Genomic DNA, 20587 nt, shown 5'->3' on the forward strand with positions numbered 1-20587 from the left:
TGCATGATGGGAACAGGACAAACCAAACTACAGAAGCCAATTCTTACACTGGGAAGGAAACAAGCTCCCGGGGACCGGTTTCTGGCATTACAGCCGTCTTCGGCCCGGTTTGCTTGAATCCTGATGGTGCAATGAGCAAGGGTCTCACATCTGAGAATACCCTTCCACGCTTAGGGTGGACAAAAATATTTACAAAAAGGGGTGGTGAGGGACAGAGTCTCTGAATTAAACAGAAAGCTCTCACCCAGTCAAAAGATCAGGGCTAGATCCAACACCGTTTTTTAGCTCACTGCACCATCCCAGTTTCAGAACCTGACTGTATGCAAATTAGTCTGTTCCTGTCCCAGTGCATGATGGGAACAGGACAAACCAAACTACAGAAGCCAATTCTTACACTGGGAAGGAAACAAGCTCCCGGGGACCGGTTTCTGGCATTACAGCCGTCTTCGGCCCGGTTTGCTTGAATCCTGATGGTGCAATGAGCAAGGGTCTCACATCTGAGAATACCCTTCCACGCTTAGGGTGGACAAAAATATTTACAAAAAGGGGTGGTGAGGGACAGAGTCTCTGAATTAAACAGAAAGCTCTCACCCAGTCAAAAGATCAGGGCTAGATCCAACACCGTTTTTTAGCTCACTGCACCATCCCAGTTTCAGAACCTGACTGTATGCAAATTAGTCTGTTCCTGTCCCAGTGCATGATGGGAACAGGACAAACCAAACTACAGAAGCCAATTCTTACACTGGGAAGGAAACAAGCTCCCGGGGACCGGTTTCTGGCATTACAGCCGTCTTCGGCCCGGTTTGCTTGAATCCTGATGGTGCAATGAGCAAGGGTCTCACATCTGAGAATACCCTTCCACGCTTAGGGTGGACAAAAATATTTACAAAAAGGGGTGGTGAGGGACAGAGTCTCTGAATTAAACAGAAAGCTCTCACCCAGTCAAAAGATCAGGGCTAGATCCAACACCGTTTTTTAGCTCACTGCACCATCCCAGTTTCAGAACCTGACTGTATGCAAATTAGTCTGTTCCTGTCCCAGTGCATGATGGGAACAGGACAAACCAAACTACAGAAGCCAATTCTTACACTGGGAAGGAAACAAGCTCCCGGGGACCGGTTTCTGGCATTACAGCCGTCTTCGGCCCGGTTTGCTTGAATCCTGATGGTGCAATGAGCAAGGGTCTCACATCTGAGAATACCCTTCCACGCTTAGGGTGGACAAAAATATTTACAAAAAGGGGTGGTGAGGGACAGAGTCTCTGAATTAAACAGAAAGCTCTCACCCAGTCAAAAGATCAGGGCTAGATCCAACACCGTTTTTTAGCTCACTGCACCATCCCAGTTTCAGAACCTGACTGTATGCAAATTAGTCTGTTCCTGTCCCAGTGCATGATGGGAACAGGACAAACCAAACTACAGAAGCCAATTCTTACACTGGGAAGGAAACAAGCTCCCGGGGACCGGTTTCTGGCATTACAGCCGTCTTCGGCCCGGTTTGCTTGAATCCTGATGGTGCAATGAGCAAGGGTCTCACATCTGAGAATACCCTTCCACGCTTAGGGTGGACAAAAATATTTACAAAAAGGGGTGGTGAGGGACAGAGTCTCTGAATTAAACAGAAAGCTCTCACCCAGTCAAAAGATCAGGGCTAGATCCAACACCGTTTTTTAGCTCACTGCACCATCCCAGTTTCAGAACCTGACTGTATGCAAATTAGTCTGTTCCTGTCCCAGTGCATGATGGGAACAGGACAAACCAAACTACAGAAGCCAATTCTTACACTGGGAAGGAAACAAGCTCCCGGGGACCGGTTTCTGGCATTACAGCCGTCTTCGGCCCGGTTTGCTTGAATCCTGATGGTGCAATGAGCAAGGGTCTCACATCTGAGAATACCCTTCCACGCTTAGGGTGGACAAAAATATTTACAAAAAGGGGTGGTGAGGGACAGAGTCTCTGAATTAAACAGAAAGCTCTCACCCAGTCAAAAGATCAGGGCTAGATCCAACACCGTTTTTTAGCTCACTGCACCATCCCAGTTTCAGAACCTGACTGTATGCAAATTAGTCTGTTCCTGTCCCAGTGCATGATGGGAACAGGACAAACCAAACTACAGAAGCCAATTCTTACACTGGGAAGGAAACAAGCTCCCGGGGACCGGTTTCTGGCATATAGCCAGGTTCTGAGCTGGGATGGGGCAGTGAGATAAATAACGGTGATGGATCAAGCCCTGATCTTTGGACTGGGTAAGAGTGGTCTGTTTAACTCAGACACTCTGTTCATCACCACCCCCTTTTCTAAATCGTTTTTGGCCACTATAGGTGTGGCAGGGTATACTCAGACATGAGTCCCTTTCTCACTGCTCCATCAGGATTCAAGCAAGCCGGGCCGAAGAAGGCTGAAATGCCAGAAACCGGTCCCCGGTAGCTTGTCTCCTTTCTGGTGAAGAATTGGCTTGGTAGTTTAGTCTGCCCTGTTCCCATGATGCACTGGGCCAGGGACAGACTGATTTGCATATAGCCAGGTTCTGAGCTGGGATGGGGCAGTGAGATAAATAACGGTGATGGATCAAGCCCTGATCTTTGGACTGGGTAAGAGTGGTCTGTTTAACTCAGACACTCTGTTCATCACCACCCCCTTTTCTAAATCGTTTTTGGCCACTATAGGTGTGGCAGGGTATACTCAGACATGAGTCCCTTTCTCACTGCTCCATCAGGATTCAAGCAAGCCGGGCCGAAGAAGGCTGAAATGCCAGAAACCGGTCCCCGGTAGCTTGTCTCCTTTCTGGTGAAGAATTGGCTTGGTAGTTTAGTCTGCCCTGTTCCCATGATGCACTGGGCCAGGGACAGACTGATTTGCATATAGCCAGGTTCTGAGCTGGGATGGGGCAGTGAGATAAATAACGGTGATGGATCAAGCCCTGATCTTTGGACTGGGTAAGAGTGGTCTGTTTAACTCAGACACTCTGTTCATCACCACCCCCTTTTCTAAATCGTTTTTGGCCACTATAGGTGTGGCAGGGTATACTCAGACATGAGTCCCTTTCTCACTGCTCCATCAGGATTCAAGCAAGCCGGGCCGAAGAAGGCTGAAATGCCAGAAACCGGTCCCCGGTAGCTTGTCTCCTTTCTGGTGAAGAATTGGCTTGGTAGTTTAGTCTGCCCTGTTCCCATGATGCACTGGGCCAGGGACAGACTGATTTGCATATAGCCAGGTTCTGAGCTGGGATGGGGCAGTGAGATAAATAACGGTGATGGATCAAGCCCTGATCTTTGGACTGGGTAAGAGTGGTCTGTTTAACTCAGACACTCTGTTCATCACCACCCCCTTTTCTAAATCGTTTTTGGCCACTATAGGTGTGGCAGGGTATACTCAGACATGAGTCCCTTTCTCACTGCTCCATCAGGATTCAAGCAAGCCGGGCCGAAGAAGGCTGAAATGCCAGAAACCGGTCCCCGGTAGCTTGTCTCCTTTCTGGTGAAGAATTGGCTTGGTAGTTTAGTCTGCCCTGTTCCCATGATGCACTGGGCCAGGGACAGACTGATTTGCATATAGCCAGGTTCTGAGCTGGGATGGGGCAGTGAGATAAATAACGGTGATGGATCAAGCCCTGATCTTTGGACTGGGTAAGAGTGGTCTGTTTAACTCAGACACTCTGTTCATCACCACCCCCTTTTCTAAATCGAGTTAGCCAATATGGTCAATGATTTATGAGCACCCCAAAGATCTGGCCAATAGAATCATGAGAAATTATAAAAACTGGCTAGTAACATGAATGTTTTATGTGTGAAATGAAAACCTAATCCGTAGCCTAAACGGCATAGATGTGCACTAAACATGTGGGCCAACAGAAGTAAGGGTAATTGTTCACACCGAAGATTTAACAAATTAAGTCAAGCTTTAGATGGGCGTACCTAGAAAGCCTTAGCCTATTGAGGCGAGGCATTAGGGGAGTACTAAGGACATCAAGATTATCCGTACTATAATCTTCTCTATAGATAGCACTGGTTCCTGCAAAAAGTGAAGTGAAGTGAACATCCTGGGTTTGCGTTCGGTTTCCGGTTCAGAACGCGAACCCGGGACCTCCACTTCGTTCGAGCGTACTTGCTAAGGGAAGGACCAGATTGTGGTGTAAGTGGGACTTGAACTTTTGGGACAGCCTCCACACCCGCGAGGTGATGCCAAACCGTATTTAAGGTGGGGCCATTACCGTACTCTAGGAACAATTGTGTGGATTTCAATGGTGTTGTGATTGATTGAACACCTGGGTTGGATATGCCGAACCTTATTTAAGGTGGGACCATTACCGTACTCTATGAACATTATTGTGGATTTGGATCGTGTTGTGATTATTTGACGAGCCGGGTCGGAAGTATAACCGTCAGAAAGGACACTGAACTTAGAACTTGAAGAGTCATACAGCCCTGAAGAAGTCGTGGGGTCTCCCCCTTTTGTTGGCTGGGCGTTGTTTGGATTACAGAGAAACAAGAAAAACACAAGAACTCTTCTACTCTTTTTTTGATGCATTGTCATATCTACTAATTGTAACTTCACATGTAATATTGAGCATGTGCATAGAATAAGAATTGTTAAAATTTTTGGCCCTAGGGACCAATTGTTTGAGGGTACAGGGTGTTTTCCCTCACCTTTTGCACCACAGAAATCATATGATCATAAACCAATGTAAACTCTAAAGGCGCTATTTCTCCTAATCAAATGACACTCCTTCATGGTTAAAACTGTTGGGGACTACTTTGTCTAATTGGCGTGGGCGGGAAAGCACCGGAGCCCTTCTTGTTTTCCCCTGTAGCTATTTTGATATTTTAGAAGAGGTGTGGCTCTTGAAAGGTTTGATATTTTCCATGAGGGATGTTGGACGTATTGTGAGTAAGTTCACAGAAAGAGTGCGAATTGAATTGAACTTCCTTCCTACACGAGGCGTGAGGACAAACTGGCCACAGAACTCAAAAAGGCATTAGAGGGGTACTCCCAGCGTGAATGCAAAGACTGCACCGGTGCCAGTATAATCTACAGAGTTGCAACAGAAAGTGATACTGGAAGACTAGATGGACCTGGGGAACTAGGCATAAGGTTTTTTGTTGTTGTTTCAATTAACATGTATAAATGGATCCGTGTACTTACTGGCCTAGTCCCAATTTCAACAAAACCGTGGCTAGTGCATTTTTGCATAGTCTGCGTCAATCGGTATTATCTGCCAGTGTGCTAGTGTATTGTATCGGTATTTATATAGCACTTTCTATGTTTATCCTGCTCACAGTGCAAGGTCAAGATTAAAACGCACATTATGAACTTCAGCCCCCTTTCTCTCTGTTTCCGTAGACCATAGAAAACATCAAAGTGTACCTTCACGAGAAAGAGCTATGGAAGAAGTTTCATGAAGCCGGCACAGAAATGATCATCACCAAAGCGGGCAGGTTGGTGGAAATATCTTGTGTTATCTTTTCTGCTGTCTTCTTCTTTCTTTCTGCTGTTGTTCTGTTCTCTAAACTATTTTGGTTTTGAATAGGCCTCAGCTAAGTTTTCAATACGCCCCGAAATTCTAAGAAATTTAGCAAGGCAAGAGTATCATGTGAAATTTTATGTAATTCTGAGTAATTGTTATGAAATTTAAAGAAAAATTGTTTTACAATGTAATCTTCTACATTGCTTACGTTTTAAGTTTGAATAATTTTGGTGTTGCTTCTGGTCAAAGGTAATTTTATTTCAGTTATTAAAAACCATAATATATTGTACAAATAAAACAATATACACTATATTATGGTTTTTATTAACTGAAATGACATTACGTTTGACCTTCTTTGTTGCATTCTGGCTTCTGCAACTGATGAGATTAATTAAGAGCTGTGATTTCCCACACTGCCTGTCACTGGCTCATAAAGATGCTCAGACTTCATGCTCTGCAAGTCCGTAGCCTCGGAGAGAGCACAGGGAGGTGGTCAAATATGTACCAATTGTAATTGTGTTCGATGGGAAAGAGTGTGAAAGAGGGACACAGAAAATTCAGTACCGGCGGGAAGAGTGTGCGTGTGTTTGCTAGAGAAGGGATGGCAACATGGAGAAGACGAAAAGAAGTACATACAGAGTAAGAGTGTACAAATAAATCAAAGAAGTAGAAGGACATATTTAATTCACAATCTCATATTTTCACAATTGTTCAGCATCTCATTTTGTCAGAATTGAAACATATTAAATTCCAGATATTCAAAACAATATCATTTTTATTGCTCGTGCATTTGATATTAAAAATGGCACATTGTTGACAAGCATTGGCTAATCAAAGAGGTCTGGCTTGTTTTAAGTTTATGTGTTAATTGTTGTGTGATAAGTGTAGATGCAATAACAGAAGACATATATAGGCTCACTAATGCTGGGCAGGTGGCAGGTGGTATCAAACACATGATTCGAGTTCATGTGTTTAGGTCATGCCTCTAATTAAATAAACCACGCCACCTGTAATGGATTCATAGTTATGCTTCTTTGGACGTGCCCATTTTAAAGACCTCCACTTTTTAGGTCGAGCCTGTAACAGCGCTCATGCGCTGTTCTAGAGAAGACTCATGTAGGGGCTTTCAGAAATCGCTTCAGATGCTTGCACACACTGCGTGTGTGCTTTTACTTTGCCCCAGGCTATTGGCCTTTACGTGCGTCTTTGTAACAAAGACAGCACGCAATTGGCCAAAGGCAGGCGCATTGCTCCCCCCATGGCCTATTGGTGTCGGTTACCCGCACGGCCGCCATGTGGTTTCAATTATCGTGCCCTGACATGGGCGCCATAATTGAAACCAGATATCTCGCTGTGGCGCGCGCGCACGCACCACTTGCAGGCTTGTTCTTTTTTTGGATCCATTTCACAGGGAAGCAACTAAATGAATGAAGGAAAGAGATGTTGTGAATCATTTCTTGAAGTCGCAGTTTTCAGTAATTCATTTCATAGGCACTCTTTGTTCCCCTCAGCACTTGTGCAGGTAGTGGGAACAGTTCTTTTCTGTAAACATGGACGTGACCTATTTCAGGTAATGCTTTTGTTTTCCTTTTCTTATTTGTTTGTTACATTGTGTTACAGTGGCGCCTGTCCAAACATGGTGGTGGTTCAGTTTGCCTCCGTGCGAGACATGGTTGCCTTAAAAGCAAGGAAGCACTCCCTCTTCATTGTGCAACTATCATCAGCGTGATGGGAGTTGCTTTGTTTCCCACGAGTGGGCACATCTCTGCTTCTTGCTGCCTGGATGTGACAATGGAGCCTATGTAGCAATTCAACGAGAGAAGGCATGTGGAAATTAACTCCTCTGGGGTCGAAGCCCTCCTTGCCTTGAGAGACTGATTAGCAGCCTGTTCAGCCCCCGTAGGACTATGATTAATAAAGCACTGGAGGTTTCCATTTTAGCAAGCCCTGTAAAAAACAAGCATTTGCACTCGTTTCGATTCTGTGCTTTTTTATTTTTTATCTCAGCCCACTGCGTGCTATGTCATTTCCTGTTACAAGAGGAAGGCTTACACAAGAATCAGCCGTCTTTTGTTAATTTGCATTCTTATTATGGTTGAAGCTATGTGTCTGGAAATGCAGCATGGCCGCTGCGCTCCCGTCACCAGACACCAGCCTGAAACCAGAGTTCCCCTGGTCGCCCACATTCGAGAGGATTGTGTGATCCTGGGCAATTCGCAGCGCCTCCCCAGCTCTCAGATGCGGCATCTGTCTCAAACTGGAGTGTAACTAAACGCGCACTTCATGAAAGCCTAGTTGGGTTTGGCGGTCGAAGAGTCTTCACGGTGCTGTGCATCCTGCCCTCCCGTCCGCGGGAGAGCTGCAGGGGCCATGGGCAATGAGATGACAACATCCCCCAGCTGTGTCTACTCTCCCTCTCCAGGGGAGCCCTGCCCGACACGGGCAGCTGTGTGCCCACACACAACCTCACTGCACCATCACCATGTGCGTAGAATCACGTTAGCGCCCATTGCTCGTCGCAGAAAAGCCCAAGGAGCTGCTGCGTCAAAACGACCCCAAGATTATCTTGTGACATCTCTTGGCACACAGTCTGGAAGCAACACCATGGGCTGCCTCAAAAAAACACCACTCAAAGTTGTTTAGATATAATCGGATTCTAGTGTATCTTCTGTTTTGTCGTTTCTTTGGTATTTAAGAGCCAGGTACCCAACGCTGTGTTTCTCTCCCAGTTGCTTCTCTTCTGTGTCCTTTCGGGTGTCCGTAAGCTGCCCTGTGAGAATGCTCCCACATTGGTGCGCATTTGTAGCTACTTACAATATGCGAATTACGCAAAATGTGCCTTTGTGTGCAGTTGGGCGATGTTTGGGTCGGATAAGCAAAGAAGGGGGTTCCCCGTGGGTAGCTTTAGGATATGGGCAGGTAGTAGGGGGGAGAGACCAATTTGAATAGAAAGAAAGGACACCCTGCCTCGGGATATAAAGGCCCCAGCTAGAGGGTCCAACAGATATATGTGAACTCGCCAGGATCAGAAGAATGAATGGTAGAATGAATGGTGAATGGTCTAAGATGAGATAGAGTGGGAAGAGATTGAAGAGATTGAAGTGAGTGAGACAGTGTGTGTGAAGTGTGGCCGGTACTGGGTAGGACTATCTTCCCTTTTGTTGTTGCCCCCATATCTATGTATGTCGTATTTATGATCTAAATGTATTTGTGATACGAAAATTATATTTAATGTTTATATCCTTACCATCCTAAAAAAATAAAAATATATATATTTCTAACATGAACTGTAGAGTCTATTTGGTTTGACCATGTGATTGTTATGTGTAGTGTCAGCTCCTAGGTTAATCACCCCTTCACATATATCTGTTGGACCCTCTAGCTGGGGCCTTTATATCCCGAGGCAGGGTGTCCTTTCTTTCTATTCAAATAGATATTTGGGTCGGAGCCTTCAAGCTGTGGATGATCAGAACCCTGGGTCCGGCCGCTGCGACGGTTAGCCTGGAAGTTTATTGAAGGCACAGGTTGGAACCCGCTCCCTCCCCTGCTCCATTTTAGGGGTTTGGGGCAGTTGCAACACCAAAGAAGGCTGGGCGCAAACTTTCACCACCCCTCCTCGCAGGGCAAGCTGCAGCCAAGAAGGGCAGAGCCTGGGTGGAAAAGCTCTGTTTCTTTCTCGACTCCTGGTCCAGTTGGCACCACAGAAGGGTGGATGAAAAGAAGCCCCTAGAACACCATGTTTCCGTTGTTCCTACTCCTCTCAGTGCCAACCAAGGCTTTCTTGCCTGCTGCAGATGAGCGTGCTGCCCCACAGCTTGCTCCCGCAGGAAGCTCCAGTCACTCCAGCAGATAAATATAAAGTTAAATAAAGGCTTGTGTGTCGTAGCACCTCCATAATTCAGCACCTGCGGGGAGAAAGCTGTCCCCCTGCTGACCCACCGTGGTCATCTGAGCTGCATCCTCACACTTCGTGGATCTGTCTTACATTCCCATCTAACTCTCGCCCTCACTCTCCATACCTCTAGCCTCTTGTGGTGCCTCCCTCTTTCTCCTCTCTAACTTAGGTGCCCACCGCACCGACGCACGGAACTACTCCTTAACTCTGTTACTGCTACATCTCCTCTCTTACTCTTTCCTCCTTTTCTCCCTCTGTGGTTGCCCTCAACTCCCTCCACCTGTTCTTTATCTCCCCACTCCTCTGTAGTTTCTCCTTCCCCCTCCTCCCGCCGTTCTACCCTCTCTGTCCCTCTACCCCCTCCCTCACCCCCTCCAGTCTTACATGTTCCTTTCGCCCTCCAGCCCACCCCCACACTTCTCCTTTTTTCTATCTCCATCTCTCTTTCTTCCTCCATTCCCCTCCCCCCTCCCGAACCCCCTCATACCCCTGCCTTCTCTGCTTCATCATTTAATGCCTCAGAACGAATGTGTGCTTTCACCTGGACTCGTATCAAGAGGCTGCGTTCTCTCTACCTTGCACTGAAATGTCTCTCTCTTTCCTGACCCCTCCCCCACCCACAGGGAGAGCTCAGGCGCAGCCTCCCCTACCCTCTCTCTTTGTGGCTGTACATTTGTTCTTAATTAGTAGACGCCATATCACCCTCATCTGTGGCATGTTGCATTTACGGCCCGCCTTTATCCCAGCAGCTATATATATATATATATATATATATATATATATATATATATATATAAAGTCGAACTTTTTGACACTTTTCCACGTCAAAAAACACACGAACACCTTTTATCTTCGAGAAACGCTTTATTGCAGGTTTCTGGCAGTAAACTCTACGCGTTTCAGGAGCTCACCTCCCTTGCTCACGAGTGACATTATTGTGCATACGATAGGGTTTTAAACAGACATGTGACATTGCAGTGCATAAACATAAACAACAGACTATTGCTGTAAAAGTAAATAAAACTTGTGAAGATACTAATGGTGGTGCCGAGTGTAGTCCTGACAGTGTTTTTAAATTACATATTACTCATTTGGGGCTTTTTAACTTAAATAGTAACATTAGCCTATACATATTCCATGCTTTATTCTCCACTAGGATGAAATGTTTAGCATAGCTTATATTTTATATATTTGCTACTTCACTTGCCCTTATGTTGAATTTTCATTAAATGTCTCTGAGATATTTTGCCCTAGTGGGCTTATATCCATATCTTCATCAGATGTATGGTTCCAAATCGAATCAAATTATATGACAGTTCCTTCCTGTACTTTTGTAATCAATACTCATAATTGTAATGATATTTCTACATTTCCTTATAGTATACAATTTACAAAACTCTTTGATTGGTATCAGTTTTTTGGTAAACCATAGAGAATCATTTTGCCCCAGTGGGCATACATTTTGACCTTCCGGGCAACACATTATCATTTCCACGTAGTCAATTTCAAGTCCCCATTTTCACTCCTTTCGTCCTCTTAATACTCGGCTGACATGTACTTCATTTCATTCCTCTTCCATTATCCATTAGTATCTATGAAAATACATAGACAAAAATTATATTAACCACACATATATTCCAACTTATACCCTGTGAATTAAAAAACCAAAAATGGTTATTATACTTGTCTGAGACAAACAGAACTCATTTTTTCAGTCCTATAGACCGGAGTGGGTCAAACACTGGGATCGCATATTCAAAGTGACACAACATAATATTACTTAAAGCTAGACTAGGTCATGTCGCCATTAGCTCCTAACTCCAAAAATGTCATCTCCGTTTTCATTACAGAACAACTTCTCACACCCCCAATGTCTCATATTTATTAAAAGATTGAGTTTAGCAGTCAACAGTCCTGGACTTGAATTGCAATGTCATCGTTTTTTAGCCTAGATGAGTTTCCAGTTCCTCATCGCAATTATGTCCAATCGGTACTGTTGTTTGGTATTTAATAATCAGTCTGGATTCTAGTCTCCGTAGTTTTCGGATCTTATTTCCCCCTCTGTCATCATGTTTGATCATGTCTAACACACAGAATCTCAGTAAGTTTGTATTCTGATTATGTTCTGTTTGAAAATGCCTTGCGATGGGGTAAGCTTTATCACAGTTCTTTATGGCCCTTAAGTGCTCCAAAATCCTGATTTTGGCTTTGTGTATCGTGCTGCCGATATAGGCCTTATCACAAGGGCAGAACAAAGCATAAACTGCAAACTCCGTGTTGCATGATGTATGATCTTGTATCACAAAGGGTTCTGTGTGTGGTGAGAGTTTAACTTCTTTACAGTTTTTACTATGCTTGCATGCTTTGCAGTTTCTGCAAGGAAAAAATCCTTGTATCCCCATTGGTTTTTCTTTTACAGGAATTACAGCACTACATAGTTCATCTTTTAAGGACTTAGTTTTCTTGAAAGTTATCTGTGGATATGATTCTACATATCCTGCAATTTCAGGGTCTGTTTGCAATACAGGCCAAAATTTCTTTAGGCCTCGTTTAATCATAAACGCTTGACTGCTGTATGACGTGATGAAGCGCGTTTTTGGATTTACATTATCATCCAATGTTTTGTCCTTGTCATTTTCCCTTAGTAAACTTTCCCTGCTTCTTTTTTCCACGAGACCTTTGGCCCTGTTGATGGTTTTTTCAGTGTATCCTCTTGCTCTGAATCTTTCAATCATTGTATTTTCTTCTTCCTTAAAGCTTGCAGGTGTGCTGCAGTTTCTTTTCGCTCTTAATAATTCTCCTATTGGAATGCTCTGTATTAATGAGCTCTGATGGCAACTGCATGCATGTAGCAGACTATTTCCTGCTGTTGTTTTTCTGTACAAGGAGCTTTCTAGTCTGTTGTTTTCCACCTTTAATCTTAAATCAAGGAAATCTAGACTTTTCTCTGCCCATTGGCTGGTGAATTTTAAATTGAAATCATTGGAGTTAAGTTCCTCCACAAAGTTTTCTGCTTCTATCTCTGAGCCTGACCAAACCACGAAAATGTCATCGATGTATCTGACCCATTTGATGACACTCTTCTTATACACCGATGACCTGTATACCACTTCTTCTTCCCAGTACCCCATGAAGAGACCCGCAAAGCTCGGCGCAAAACAAGTCCCCATGGAAGTCCCCAGGATTTGTCTATAGATTTTAGAATCAAAGAGGAAGTAGTTTTGAGTCAGACACAGTTCCATTATTTTTAGAAGCATTTGTGTGTGGCAGAGATAAGAAATTGATCTTCTGGATAGGAAATGTTTGCACGCCGAAAGCCCCAGTGTGTGTGGGATACAGGTGTATAGCCCCACTACATCAAGTGATAGCAATGTGTAGTTCTCTTCTCATTTCAGTGTCTCCATGAGCTTAAGAAAAGCCCCTGAATCATTAACAAAGGATGGCAGACTCTGTACCCAACTCTGTAGAAAGAAATCTACGTATTGTGAGGCATGTTCAAGGCAGCTTCCTATTGATGAGACTATTGGCCTCCCTGGTGGGTTATTTCTGTCCTTATGGATCTTCGGTAGAAGATATAAGGCTGGTAGTCTAGGGGACTTGCATTCAAGGAATTTGAACTCTTCTGTCTCTATTAGTCCTTTCCCTTTCCACTCTTGGAGTAAAGTATGGAATAACCTAATTGATGTCTCATATTCCATGCGGTTACTTCTGCAATATTTAGTCTCATCTGAAAGCTGCCGTAATCCTTCTTTAATGTAGTCAGTTTTGGCCTGCACTACTACATTGCCCCCCTTGTCTGATTTTTTTATCACTATGCTGGGGTCATTTTTCAAACTAAGCAAGGCTTTCCGCTGTTGGTTATTTATGTTGCTCCAGCATTTTAATTTTTTGTTAGAAATATGTTGTAGTTCTTTGCACATGCCCCGCTCAAACACATCTATAGCATCGTTTTTTAGTTGGGGGAGGAAAGTTGACTTTGGCTTAAAGCCACTATTGGCACTCATATCTAAGGCTATGCTTTCAGATCTGTATCTTTCGTAAGGGCAACTTGTCTCCTCCACTTCCTCGGCTAGAATTCTTAGTGAGTGTTCCAATTCTGCCTCCGCCATACTTATGCTGCTGGCTTCTTCTCTAGGTGCTATAGATTTATCTGTGACTTTGCAGGCAAACCACTTTCTAATTCTAAGTTTTCTCTTCGGCTTTGTGTAAAGTTAAAGGTTCTAGATGGACAAAAACTTAACCCCATAGATAAAAGTTCTACCTCATAGTTGGTGAGATTCCTCTTCGAGAGATTCACGACGGTCTGTCTCTCCATATATATATATGATTTTGAGCTTTCATCCCAAAACCCTATTTTTGCACTCTTGCCTGTCTTTCTCTTAAACCTAAGGCTGTGCAATTTGTTTAATAAAGTTCTGAAGTTTTTTTTATGTCAACCCTCAGGTCTTTCTCCATACCAGCCCTGTCCTTGTAAGGTGTCAGTGCCAACCACTGGCCAACCACTGGCCCCCTGCGCCTAAAGTCGGCTGAACCCCAAATGTTTGAATGCAGCCCTCACCGCCACTTTCACCAACATCACTGAACTTAGGGGTGTCATGACCAGATAAGAGATATCTTGTAATTATGCCTAGTAGTAGGCGAACATTTTATGTCAGGTGCAAAATGGATCGTGGAAGTGGATTTAACCCTCTACACCACATCACAAACAGCAACCCAAGCTAATACACAGTCCCTTCTTTGCATACAGGAATGTTAGCTGCGCGCCAAACTACAGTCCAGTGCTGTTCTAACTCCCGGATAGCCTGCTCTATATTGTTGCGTATAGGTTGATTATTAATGGGTACCTTTGTGTTCGAGGAGTCTATTTATTGTTGCAAATAAAAATGCAAAAGTAAAATGCACAGTAATTTTCAATGCCAACAGCTCTAACTTCAACAAATGCTAGACCTATTGCATTGCAAATGATTGTTATCCTACTTAATGCCCTGGCTAAAGTCAAACTCTCTAATTTGTGTACGAGCCCCTTACCGGCTCCATAAGGCTGGATGTTTCATGAGGGCTCAAGAGTATCCCGCATGTTTCTAATTCATGTTTTTTACCTGGAAATTGACAAAGATTTCTATTCTGTTCTGCGTTCCATATTTAGAAAGCTTTTAGACCCAAAAGGGCACACAAATGAATTCAAATAGAGAAAGAGACATTGAGAGAGAGGAGAGAGGAAAAAGTGCGAGGGAGGCACACACACACACACAAAGAGCAATGTAAAGTGGAGGAGATAGAAAAAGAAAGACCGGGAGAGAGATAATGACGGAAAAAGCTGTGATAGGAGAAAGAAACAGAGAGGGATGGGGAGAGGAAAAGAGAAATAGAAATATTGAAGGAAGAGAGAAAATGATAGGGAGAAAGACTTATCCGAGTGGATAACTACATACAGTAGCTGTTCCAGTCTGTACAATAAATTGAACATTTAGAGCAACTCCCAGGGTTGAGTGGTTGTGATGTGTTCCGGTGTTGGTCATTGGTCCAAAGTCCAAACTGATTCACTGCTAAGATTGCTTGGCAGAGTACGAGAGGGGGCGCCTGCTTGTACTGCAGCAATGAATCCAGTTCTCATAGTTGCTTTTGGGATGGAAAAGGTCATGCATGGCTTTCAGGAGTGGGCACCCCTGTCGTAAGCTCCCCATAGCGAGTTCTCCATTGGTTTTTGAATGTTTAGGCTGCAGCACCCTTGAGAATCATGAGTGTGTACTGACGGTCAGTTGCCACATGGAGTGAAACCTAGACCTGGGCTCTGTGGTACAGAGGGGCATGCCATGTGAAACCTTCTTTACTGAGGACTACTAACTTTACTACTCGTAAACTGAGAAAAGTCCTAATTTTACGACTTTAGGTATTCGCAGAAGGCATTTAGGAGTCCTAAAGTTAGGAGTCCTAACTTTACTACTACTAAACTGAGAAAAATCCTAATTTTAATACTTTCGGTATTCACAGAAGGCATTTAGGAGTCCTAAAGTTAGGAGTCCTAAAGTTAGGAGTCCTAACTTTACTACTCCTAAACTGAGAAAAATCCTAATTTTAAGACTTTTGGTATTCACAGAAGGCATTTAGGAGTCCTAAATTTAGGACTCCTGACTTCTGTGAATACCGAAATGAGTAAGTTTGAGTTTGAGTTTAAAACATTTATAGAGCGCACGTACACCTGGCGGTTTCATGGCGCTATGAAGTACTGAACCCAAAAGGGCAGGAGGATCGGGGAGGAGGGGGAGAATAGGACAATCACAATGGGAAGGCTTGTGAGAAAAGGAAGGTTTTGAGCGCCTTACGGAAGTGCGGATATTGAGTGGAAGATCTAAGGTGGGCGGGGAGAGAGTTCCAGAAGGCAGGGGCAAGTGTGAAAAATTTCGTGCCCCCCCACTTTTTACGCCTGAAGCTGGGAACTGTCAGCAATTGTTGGGAGGATGAACGTAGTCCCCTGACGGGGGCGTAGGCTTTGATTTCCGAGGAGATGAAGGCAGGGGCTGCGCCGGCCCGGGCCTGAAAGGTGATACATCCTATCTTGAACTGAGCTTGTTCTCGAATAGGGAGCCAGTGCAAGGACTTCAGGAGCTGAGTAACATGATGGAATTTGGCCAAGTTGTAAACCAGGCGGGCAGCCTGGTTTTGGACAAGCTGTAATCGCCGCATACTGTAGGCGGGCATGCCGCAGTATAGAGCGTTGCCATAGTCTAGGCGGGAGATTACCATCACCAGGACAATGAGTTTCAGGGCGGAGAAAGAAAAGAAATGGGAAAAGAAACGGGAGACTTTACGGATAGTGCGGAGTGAAAGAAAGGAGGAGGACACCACAGAACTGACCTGGGAGTGCATAGTGAGTTGGTCATTCAGTTTAATCCCCAGAGTTTTCACAGAGGAAGAAGGAGAAGGGGGGGGCCTAGGGAGGGGGGGCCAGAAGAGAGGGGTCCAGGGACTGGAGCAACCACCTGTCAGAACCAGCTCAGTTTTGTCTGGGTTTAACTTCAGGTGGTTGTAATTCATCCAGTCCCGGATAAAGATCATAACAGACTGGAACTTCGCCATGGACTCAGGGGAAGGGGACAAAGTAAAAATAAGCTGAAAGTCATCCGCGTAGTTGTAGACGGAGACCTCCATTTGCTGGAGAGTAAAAATGAGAGGGGCAATGTACAAATTAAACAAAAGAGGGGAAAGGGAGGAACCCTGGGGGACCCCGCATTGCACTTTCCGGAAGTCCGCCGAGATATCGCCCAGGCGTACTGCCTGGGTGCTGTCCCTCAGGAAGGAGGACAGCCAGACCAAGGCTGAGCCTCTGACCCCCGCCGCTCTGACACGAGAGAGTAAGATGGAATAATCAACCGTGTCAAAAGCGGCGGAGAGGTTGAGGAGGACCAGGGCCTGGGGGTGGTTAGTGTCCATGCCCTCTCTGAGGTTGTCGAGGACCGATAGCACTAAGGATTCCGTGGAGTGTGTGGGGCGGAACCCAACCTGACGGGGGGCTAACACCCCGTTTTCCTCCACAAAGGTGCTGAGCGCTCTGGTGACATGGCGCTCCAGTATCTTCCCCAGAAAGGGCAAAAGTGAGATGGGGCGGTAGTTGACCAGAGCGGAGGGGTCAGCACCCGGTTTTTTGAGGATAGGGACAATGGTGGCCGATTTTAGAGGTTGAATAACAATGCCCTGGGACAGTGAGCTGTTGAGTGCCTTCTGTGAATACCAAAATCAGTAAGTGCCTTCTGTGAATACCAAAATCAGTAAGTGCTTTCTGTGAATACCAAAATGGTAGTAAGTTTAGGATTTAGTATTAAGTTAGTTCTGTGAATCTGGACAATAGAGTGTATGTGCTGTGTGTAACTGGCAACCAGGATTCCATTTTGAATAGCATCACAAGAGTAGTACATAAGATGGAGGTTAAAGAGAGGCTGCCAGAGAGCAATCTACATTGAGGGGTTTCTCTAAGGCTTTCCTGAGGCCTTTGGAGTGTACCGAGTCTAATGTGTGAAGTGGCGGACACACTGAAGTGTAGGGAAAGTTTCCGTCCTTTCCTGCTCCATACGTCCATGGAAATGCTATGCCTGCCAGTTAACAGGGAGTCAAGTGGGAAGGCTCTCCCTCCTTTCTGCCCAGGTTTGCATCTCTTTTGTGAGGAGACTACTCTGGTCCATCCACCTTCTCGCTAACATCTGAAGAACTCTGGCTGGACCAGCCTGGGAGGAATAAGCAATAGCCAAGAACTGCTTACAACATGTCCCAGAGATTGGTATCTGGAAAGCACAAACTTCGCCTGTAAACTTGATATAAGAATGGGACCATCAGCTAGGTTCCATGTTTTCTTTATCAGAATTCTGGGTCCTTCAGCAGTGGAGACTGATAAAAAAAATTTTTTTGTGCCAGGGTTGGAAGTCACTGACTACCAACAAACTTTTACCAGGTTCATGAAAAGGAACCCGGAAGTTCTGCTACCTGCCTGGATAAGCACTGCCTGAGGTTTGCATCAAAGGAAGGAGCTGACTGGCTACTGAGGATGGGTGATGGAGGTGCCTAAAAGAGATCAAATGCGACGAGCTAAGTCAGGGGTAACTGAAGCTGTTACCCAGGAAAGGACCTGCAGTCCCAGATGGATGGCAAGCATTTCAGAACCTGGTGTTTCTGCAGTGTCCCTAGAAGCGGAAAGTCCTGTAATCGTGTGGCACCCACAGAAATCACAAGCGCACCTTGCGAGTTTTCTGCCAAGAAGATATAGAGCCTGTGGCTACTCAGTGTTGACGGAGCACAACTGCATTCAGAAAATGTATCTGATAAACTAACGTGCCTTAGGAGGCTTGGCGCTAGGCTCAGATCACTCACTGAAATCCCATGGGGAACTGTTGATTGTGGCTCTCCCCACTGTGCTTAACCATGAATTCTTTGGCCACGGTAGATGAGACCCAGTGGAGTAATAAACAAGCATTACCTTCTAGTTACCCGAGTGCCAAAGTCCTACCTTGTACTACACAACCAATGAGAGAGAGGATCAGCTCTAGCTGTCTCCTCATTAACAGTAAGTATTTCGTTGATAGTTTTGATACCATTTGATAGGATGAAGCCTTAGGATACCGGTGGGAAAAGACTTTCATTGTTACAATTTGAGCCATTTACTCCTGTCTGTCCCACAACTCCTGAAGAAGTTCCCACATCTGTAACTGGTGGTGTTCGCATGCACTGTTTGTGATGCATGTATGGGTGGTTGGTATTTGCGGGGAACATCACTTACAACACATTTTTTACAACGCACTACCATTACATCGCAACCATTACAACGCATACCATTACAACGCATTGCGCTGGGGGGCGCTCTAGGATAGGGAATATATTTAATTTACTATCCAACACCTTCCCTGCTATCCACGGGGACTGGAGTTGGAATAGTAAATTAAATAATTCACTATCCAGCGCCTAAAAGCATTATGCGTTGTAATGGACTGCGTGTTAAAAACTGCGTTGTAAAGGCATGCGATGTAAAAGCATGCGTTGCAGTGACACCAATCCGTATTTGCAGGTACTTCAGACACAGATGGCGGTGCAACCATTGTACAAACCCTGTCCCTAAATAATTGACATGGGAAAGGTGAAAGTAAAGCTCAGACTGAACATGTCACTTACAGACTTCATTTTAAGATAGCTTAGACTGTGAAGAAACAATCTGCAGGCCCTAATGTTTATCCAGCAAGTCTAAGGGTAGAATGCGGATTATCTAGCACAGGTTAGAGCAATGTGTGCTATCTCGTAAAGCAGCTGATATTATTAGTGTGTCTCTACAGAGCACTTTACGTATGATAACTCCGTTGGATAACTCAGTGGATTAATATATCCACTGTTATATTACAAATCACTGTATGTAAGATACATACAGTACACATAACAGTGGATTGATACGTTTGCCAAGATCCTAATGTATCCTGCATGTCCCTAGTTTTACATGTCAAAAAGTATGACTACCCCCTGAATTCAGAATGCACCTATCAACTGCTTCATGCAAGAAAGACGCTAAAAGGATATTGATGAACAAAGCTGCAGTAGAACGCATAAACTATACTCTAGGACACGATGTATCCCTTAGTCTGCACGCATGCTTTTTTTTCTCACAGCCTATGTTCTTTTTTTTAGTTGTTGTCCGTCTGGGACCTGAGGTGTATTCTACGGGGATTCTCCCATACCATATCCTATCGTTGATGATGATGTTTTTATACACGTCGACTTGAACATTGTAAAGCGCTCTGATACCCACAAGGGTCATTTTTTTTTTTTTTAATTTGTTTTTATTGCAGAATTAGAAACCATTGCATATAATAAATCAACCAGCACACTCATGGTGTCCCCCCGCATGGATCAAGTAAACCACAGATCGTACACAGCCATTCAGCCCGTATCCCGGAGGCCGGGCGGCACAGTGATCCAAACTTCCAGCAAGAACATCACAGTGAGCATCCCTGAGGGACAATTGGTCGATAATCGCTTCGTGTATCTGCATTTTACCCCCCTAAACACCTAACCCTCCCCCAACACCGTTCAGCATATCCTAACAGTCCAGCCACATGGCGATATTTACAATTCTAACCCCCAGTCCATTCGGTGGTGGGCCCCTATCATAACAGTTCCATGTGTCCCTGTCATTACCCCGTCATCTATCCAAGCTCTCCCGTCACGCTAGGACAGTTCCAACCCCGGGGATCACTACTGTGTCCCGACCTGGGTCCCGGTGCCTAACCCCCCCCAACAATCCTAAAACAACCCCCATCCCCTCCCCCCCCAGCAACCGCTAATGATGTGGGCCATACTCCTAACGCCACTATGGGTCCCGCTACAGCTTAATGGATACCTCCATACTCATAAGCCTCATGGAGTCCTCATACACTATCAATTCAGTCTTCGTCCTCCACCATGGAGTCACGCAACGCCTGGACTATCATCTCCCATGCTCGCGCTGTTTCTAGGCTCTTTTCATTGTCAAGCTTGACTGCCTGTCTCATACGGAGCACACTCTCGCATTCAGACCACCTCAGCAGTTCATTCACCCATCTCCTCACAGACGGTCCCTCCCTGGACTTCCAGTGCCAAGTGATTTCCCTCTGCGCCAGTATCAGCCCCAGGTCAATGAATTTACTCGTCACCTTAGTATTCTTCGTGTGTGGGAACCAGAGCAACAAGCACGCCGCCATGTCAAAATCCACCTCCCGA

At 45.0% G+C, this 20587-nt stretch overlaps 1 protein-coding gene across 5 annotated transcripts in view; it reads left to right on the top strand.

The window, feature by feature from the left end:
• TBX4 (T-box transcription factor 4) overlaps positions 1-20587 on the top strand; it is a 706415-nt gene that overhangs the window by 406104 nt on the left and 279724 nt on the right. For all 5 annotated transcript variants that reach the window (XM_086954928.1, XM_086954931.1, XM_086954927.1 and 2 more), the window contains exon 3: positions 5340-5434. In XM_086954928.1, the coding sequence (XP_086811054.1) occupies positions 5340-5434 (95 nt within the window). The remainder of the gene's footprint in view (positions 1-5339; positions 5435-20587) is intronic.

Source organism: Lissotriton vulgaris, chromosome 2_1 (assembly GCF_964263255.1).
Source record: "Lissotriton vulgaris chromosome 2_1, aLisVul1.2, whole genome shotgun sequence".
Taxonomy (NCBI): Eukaryota; Metazoa; Chordata; class Amphibia; order Caudata; family Salamandridae; genus Lissotriton; species Lissotriton vulgaris.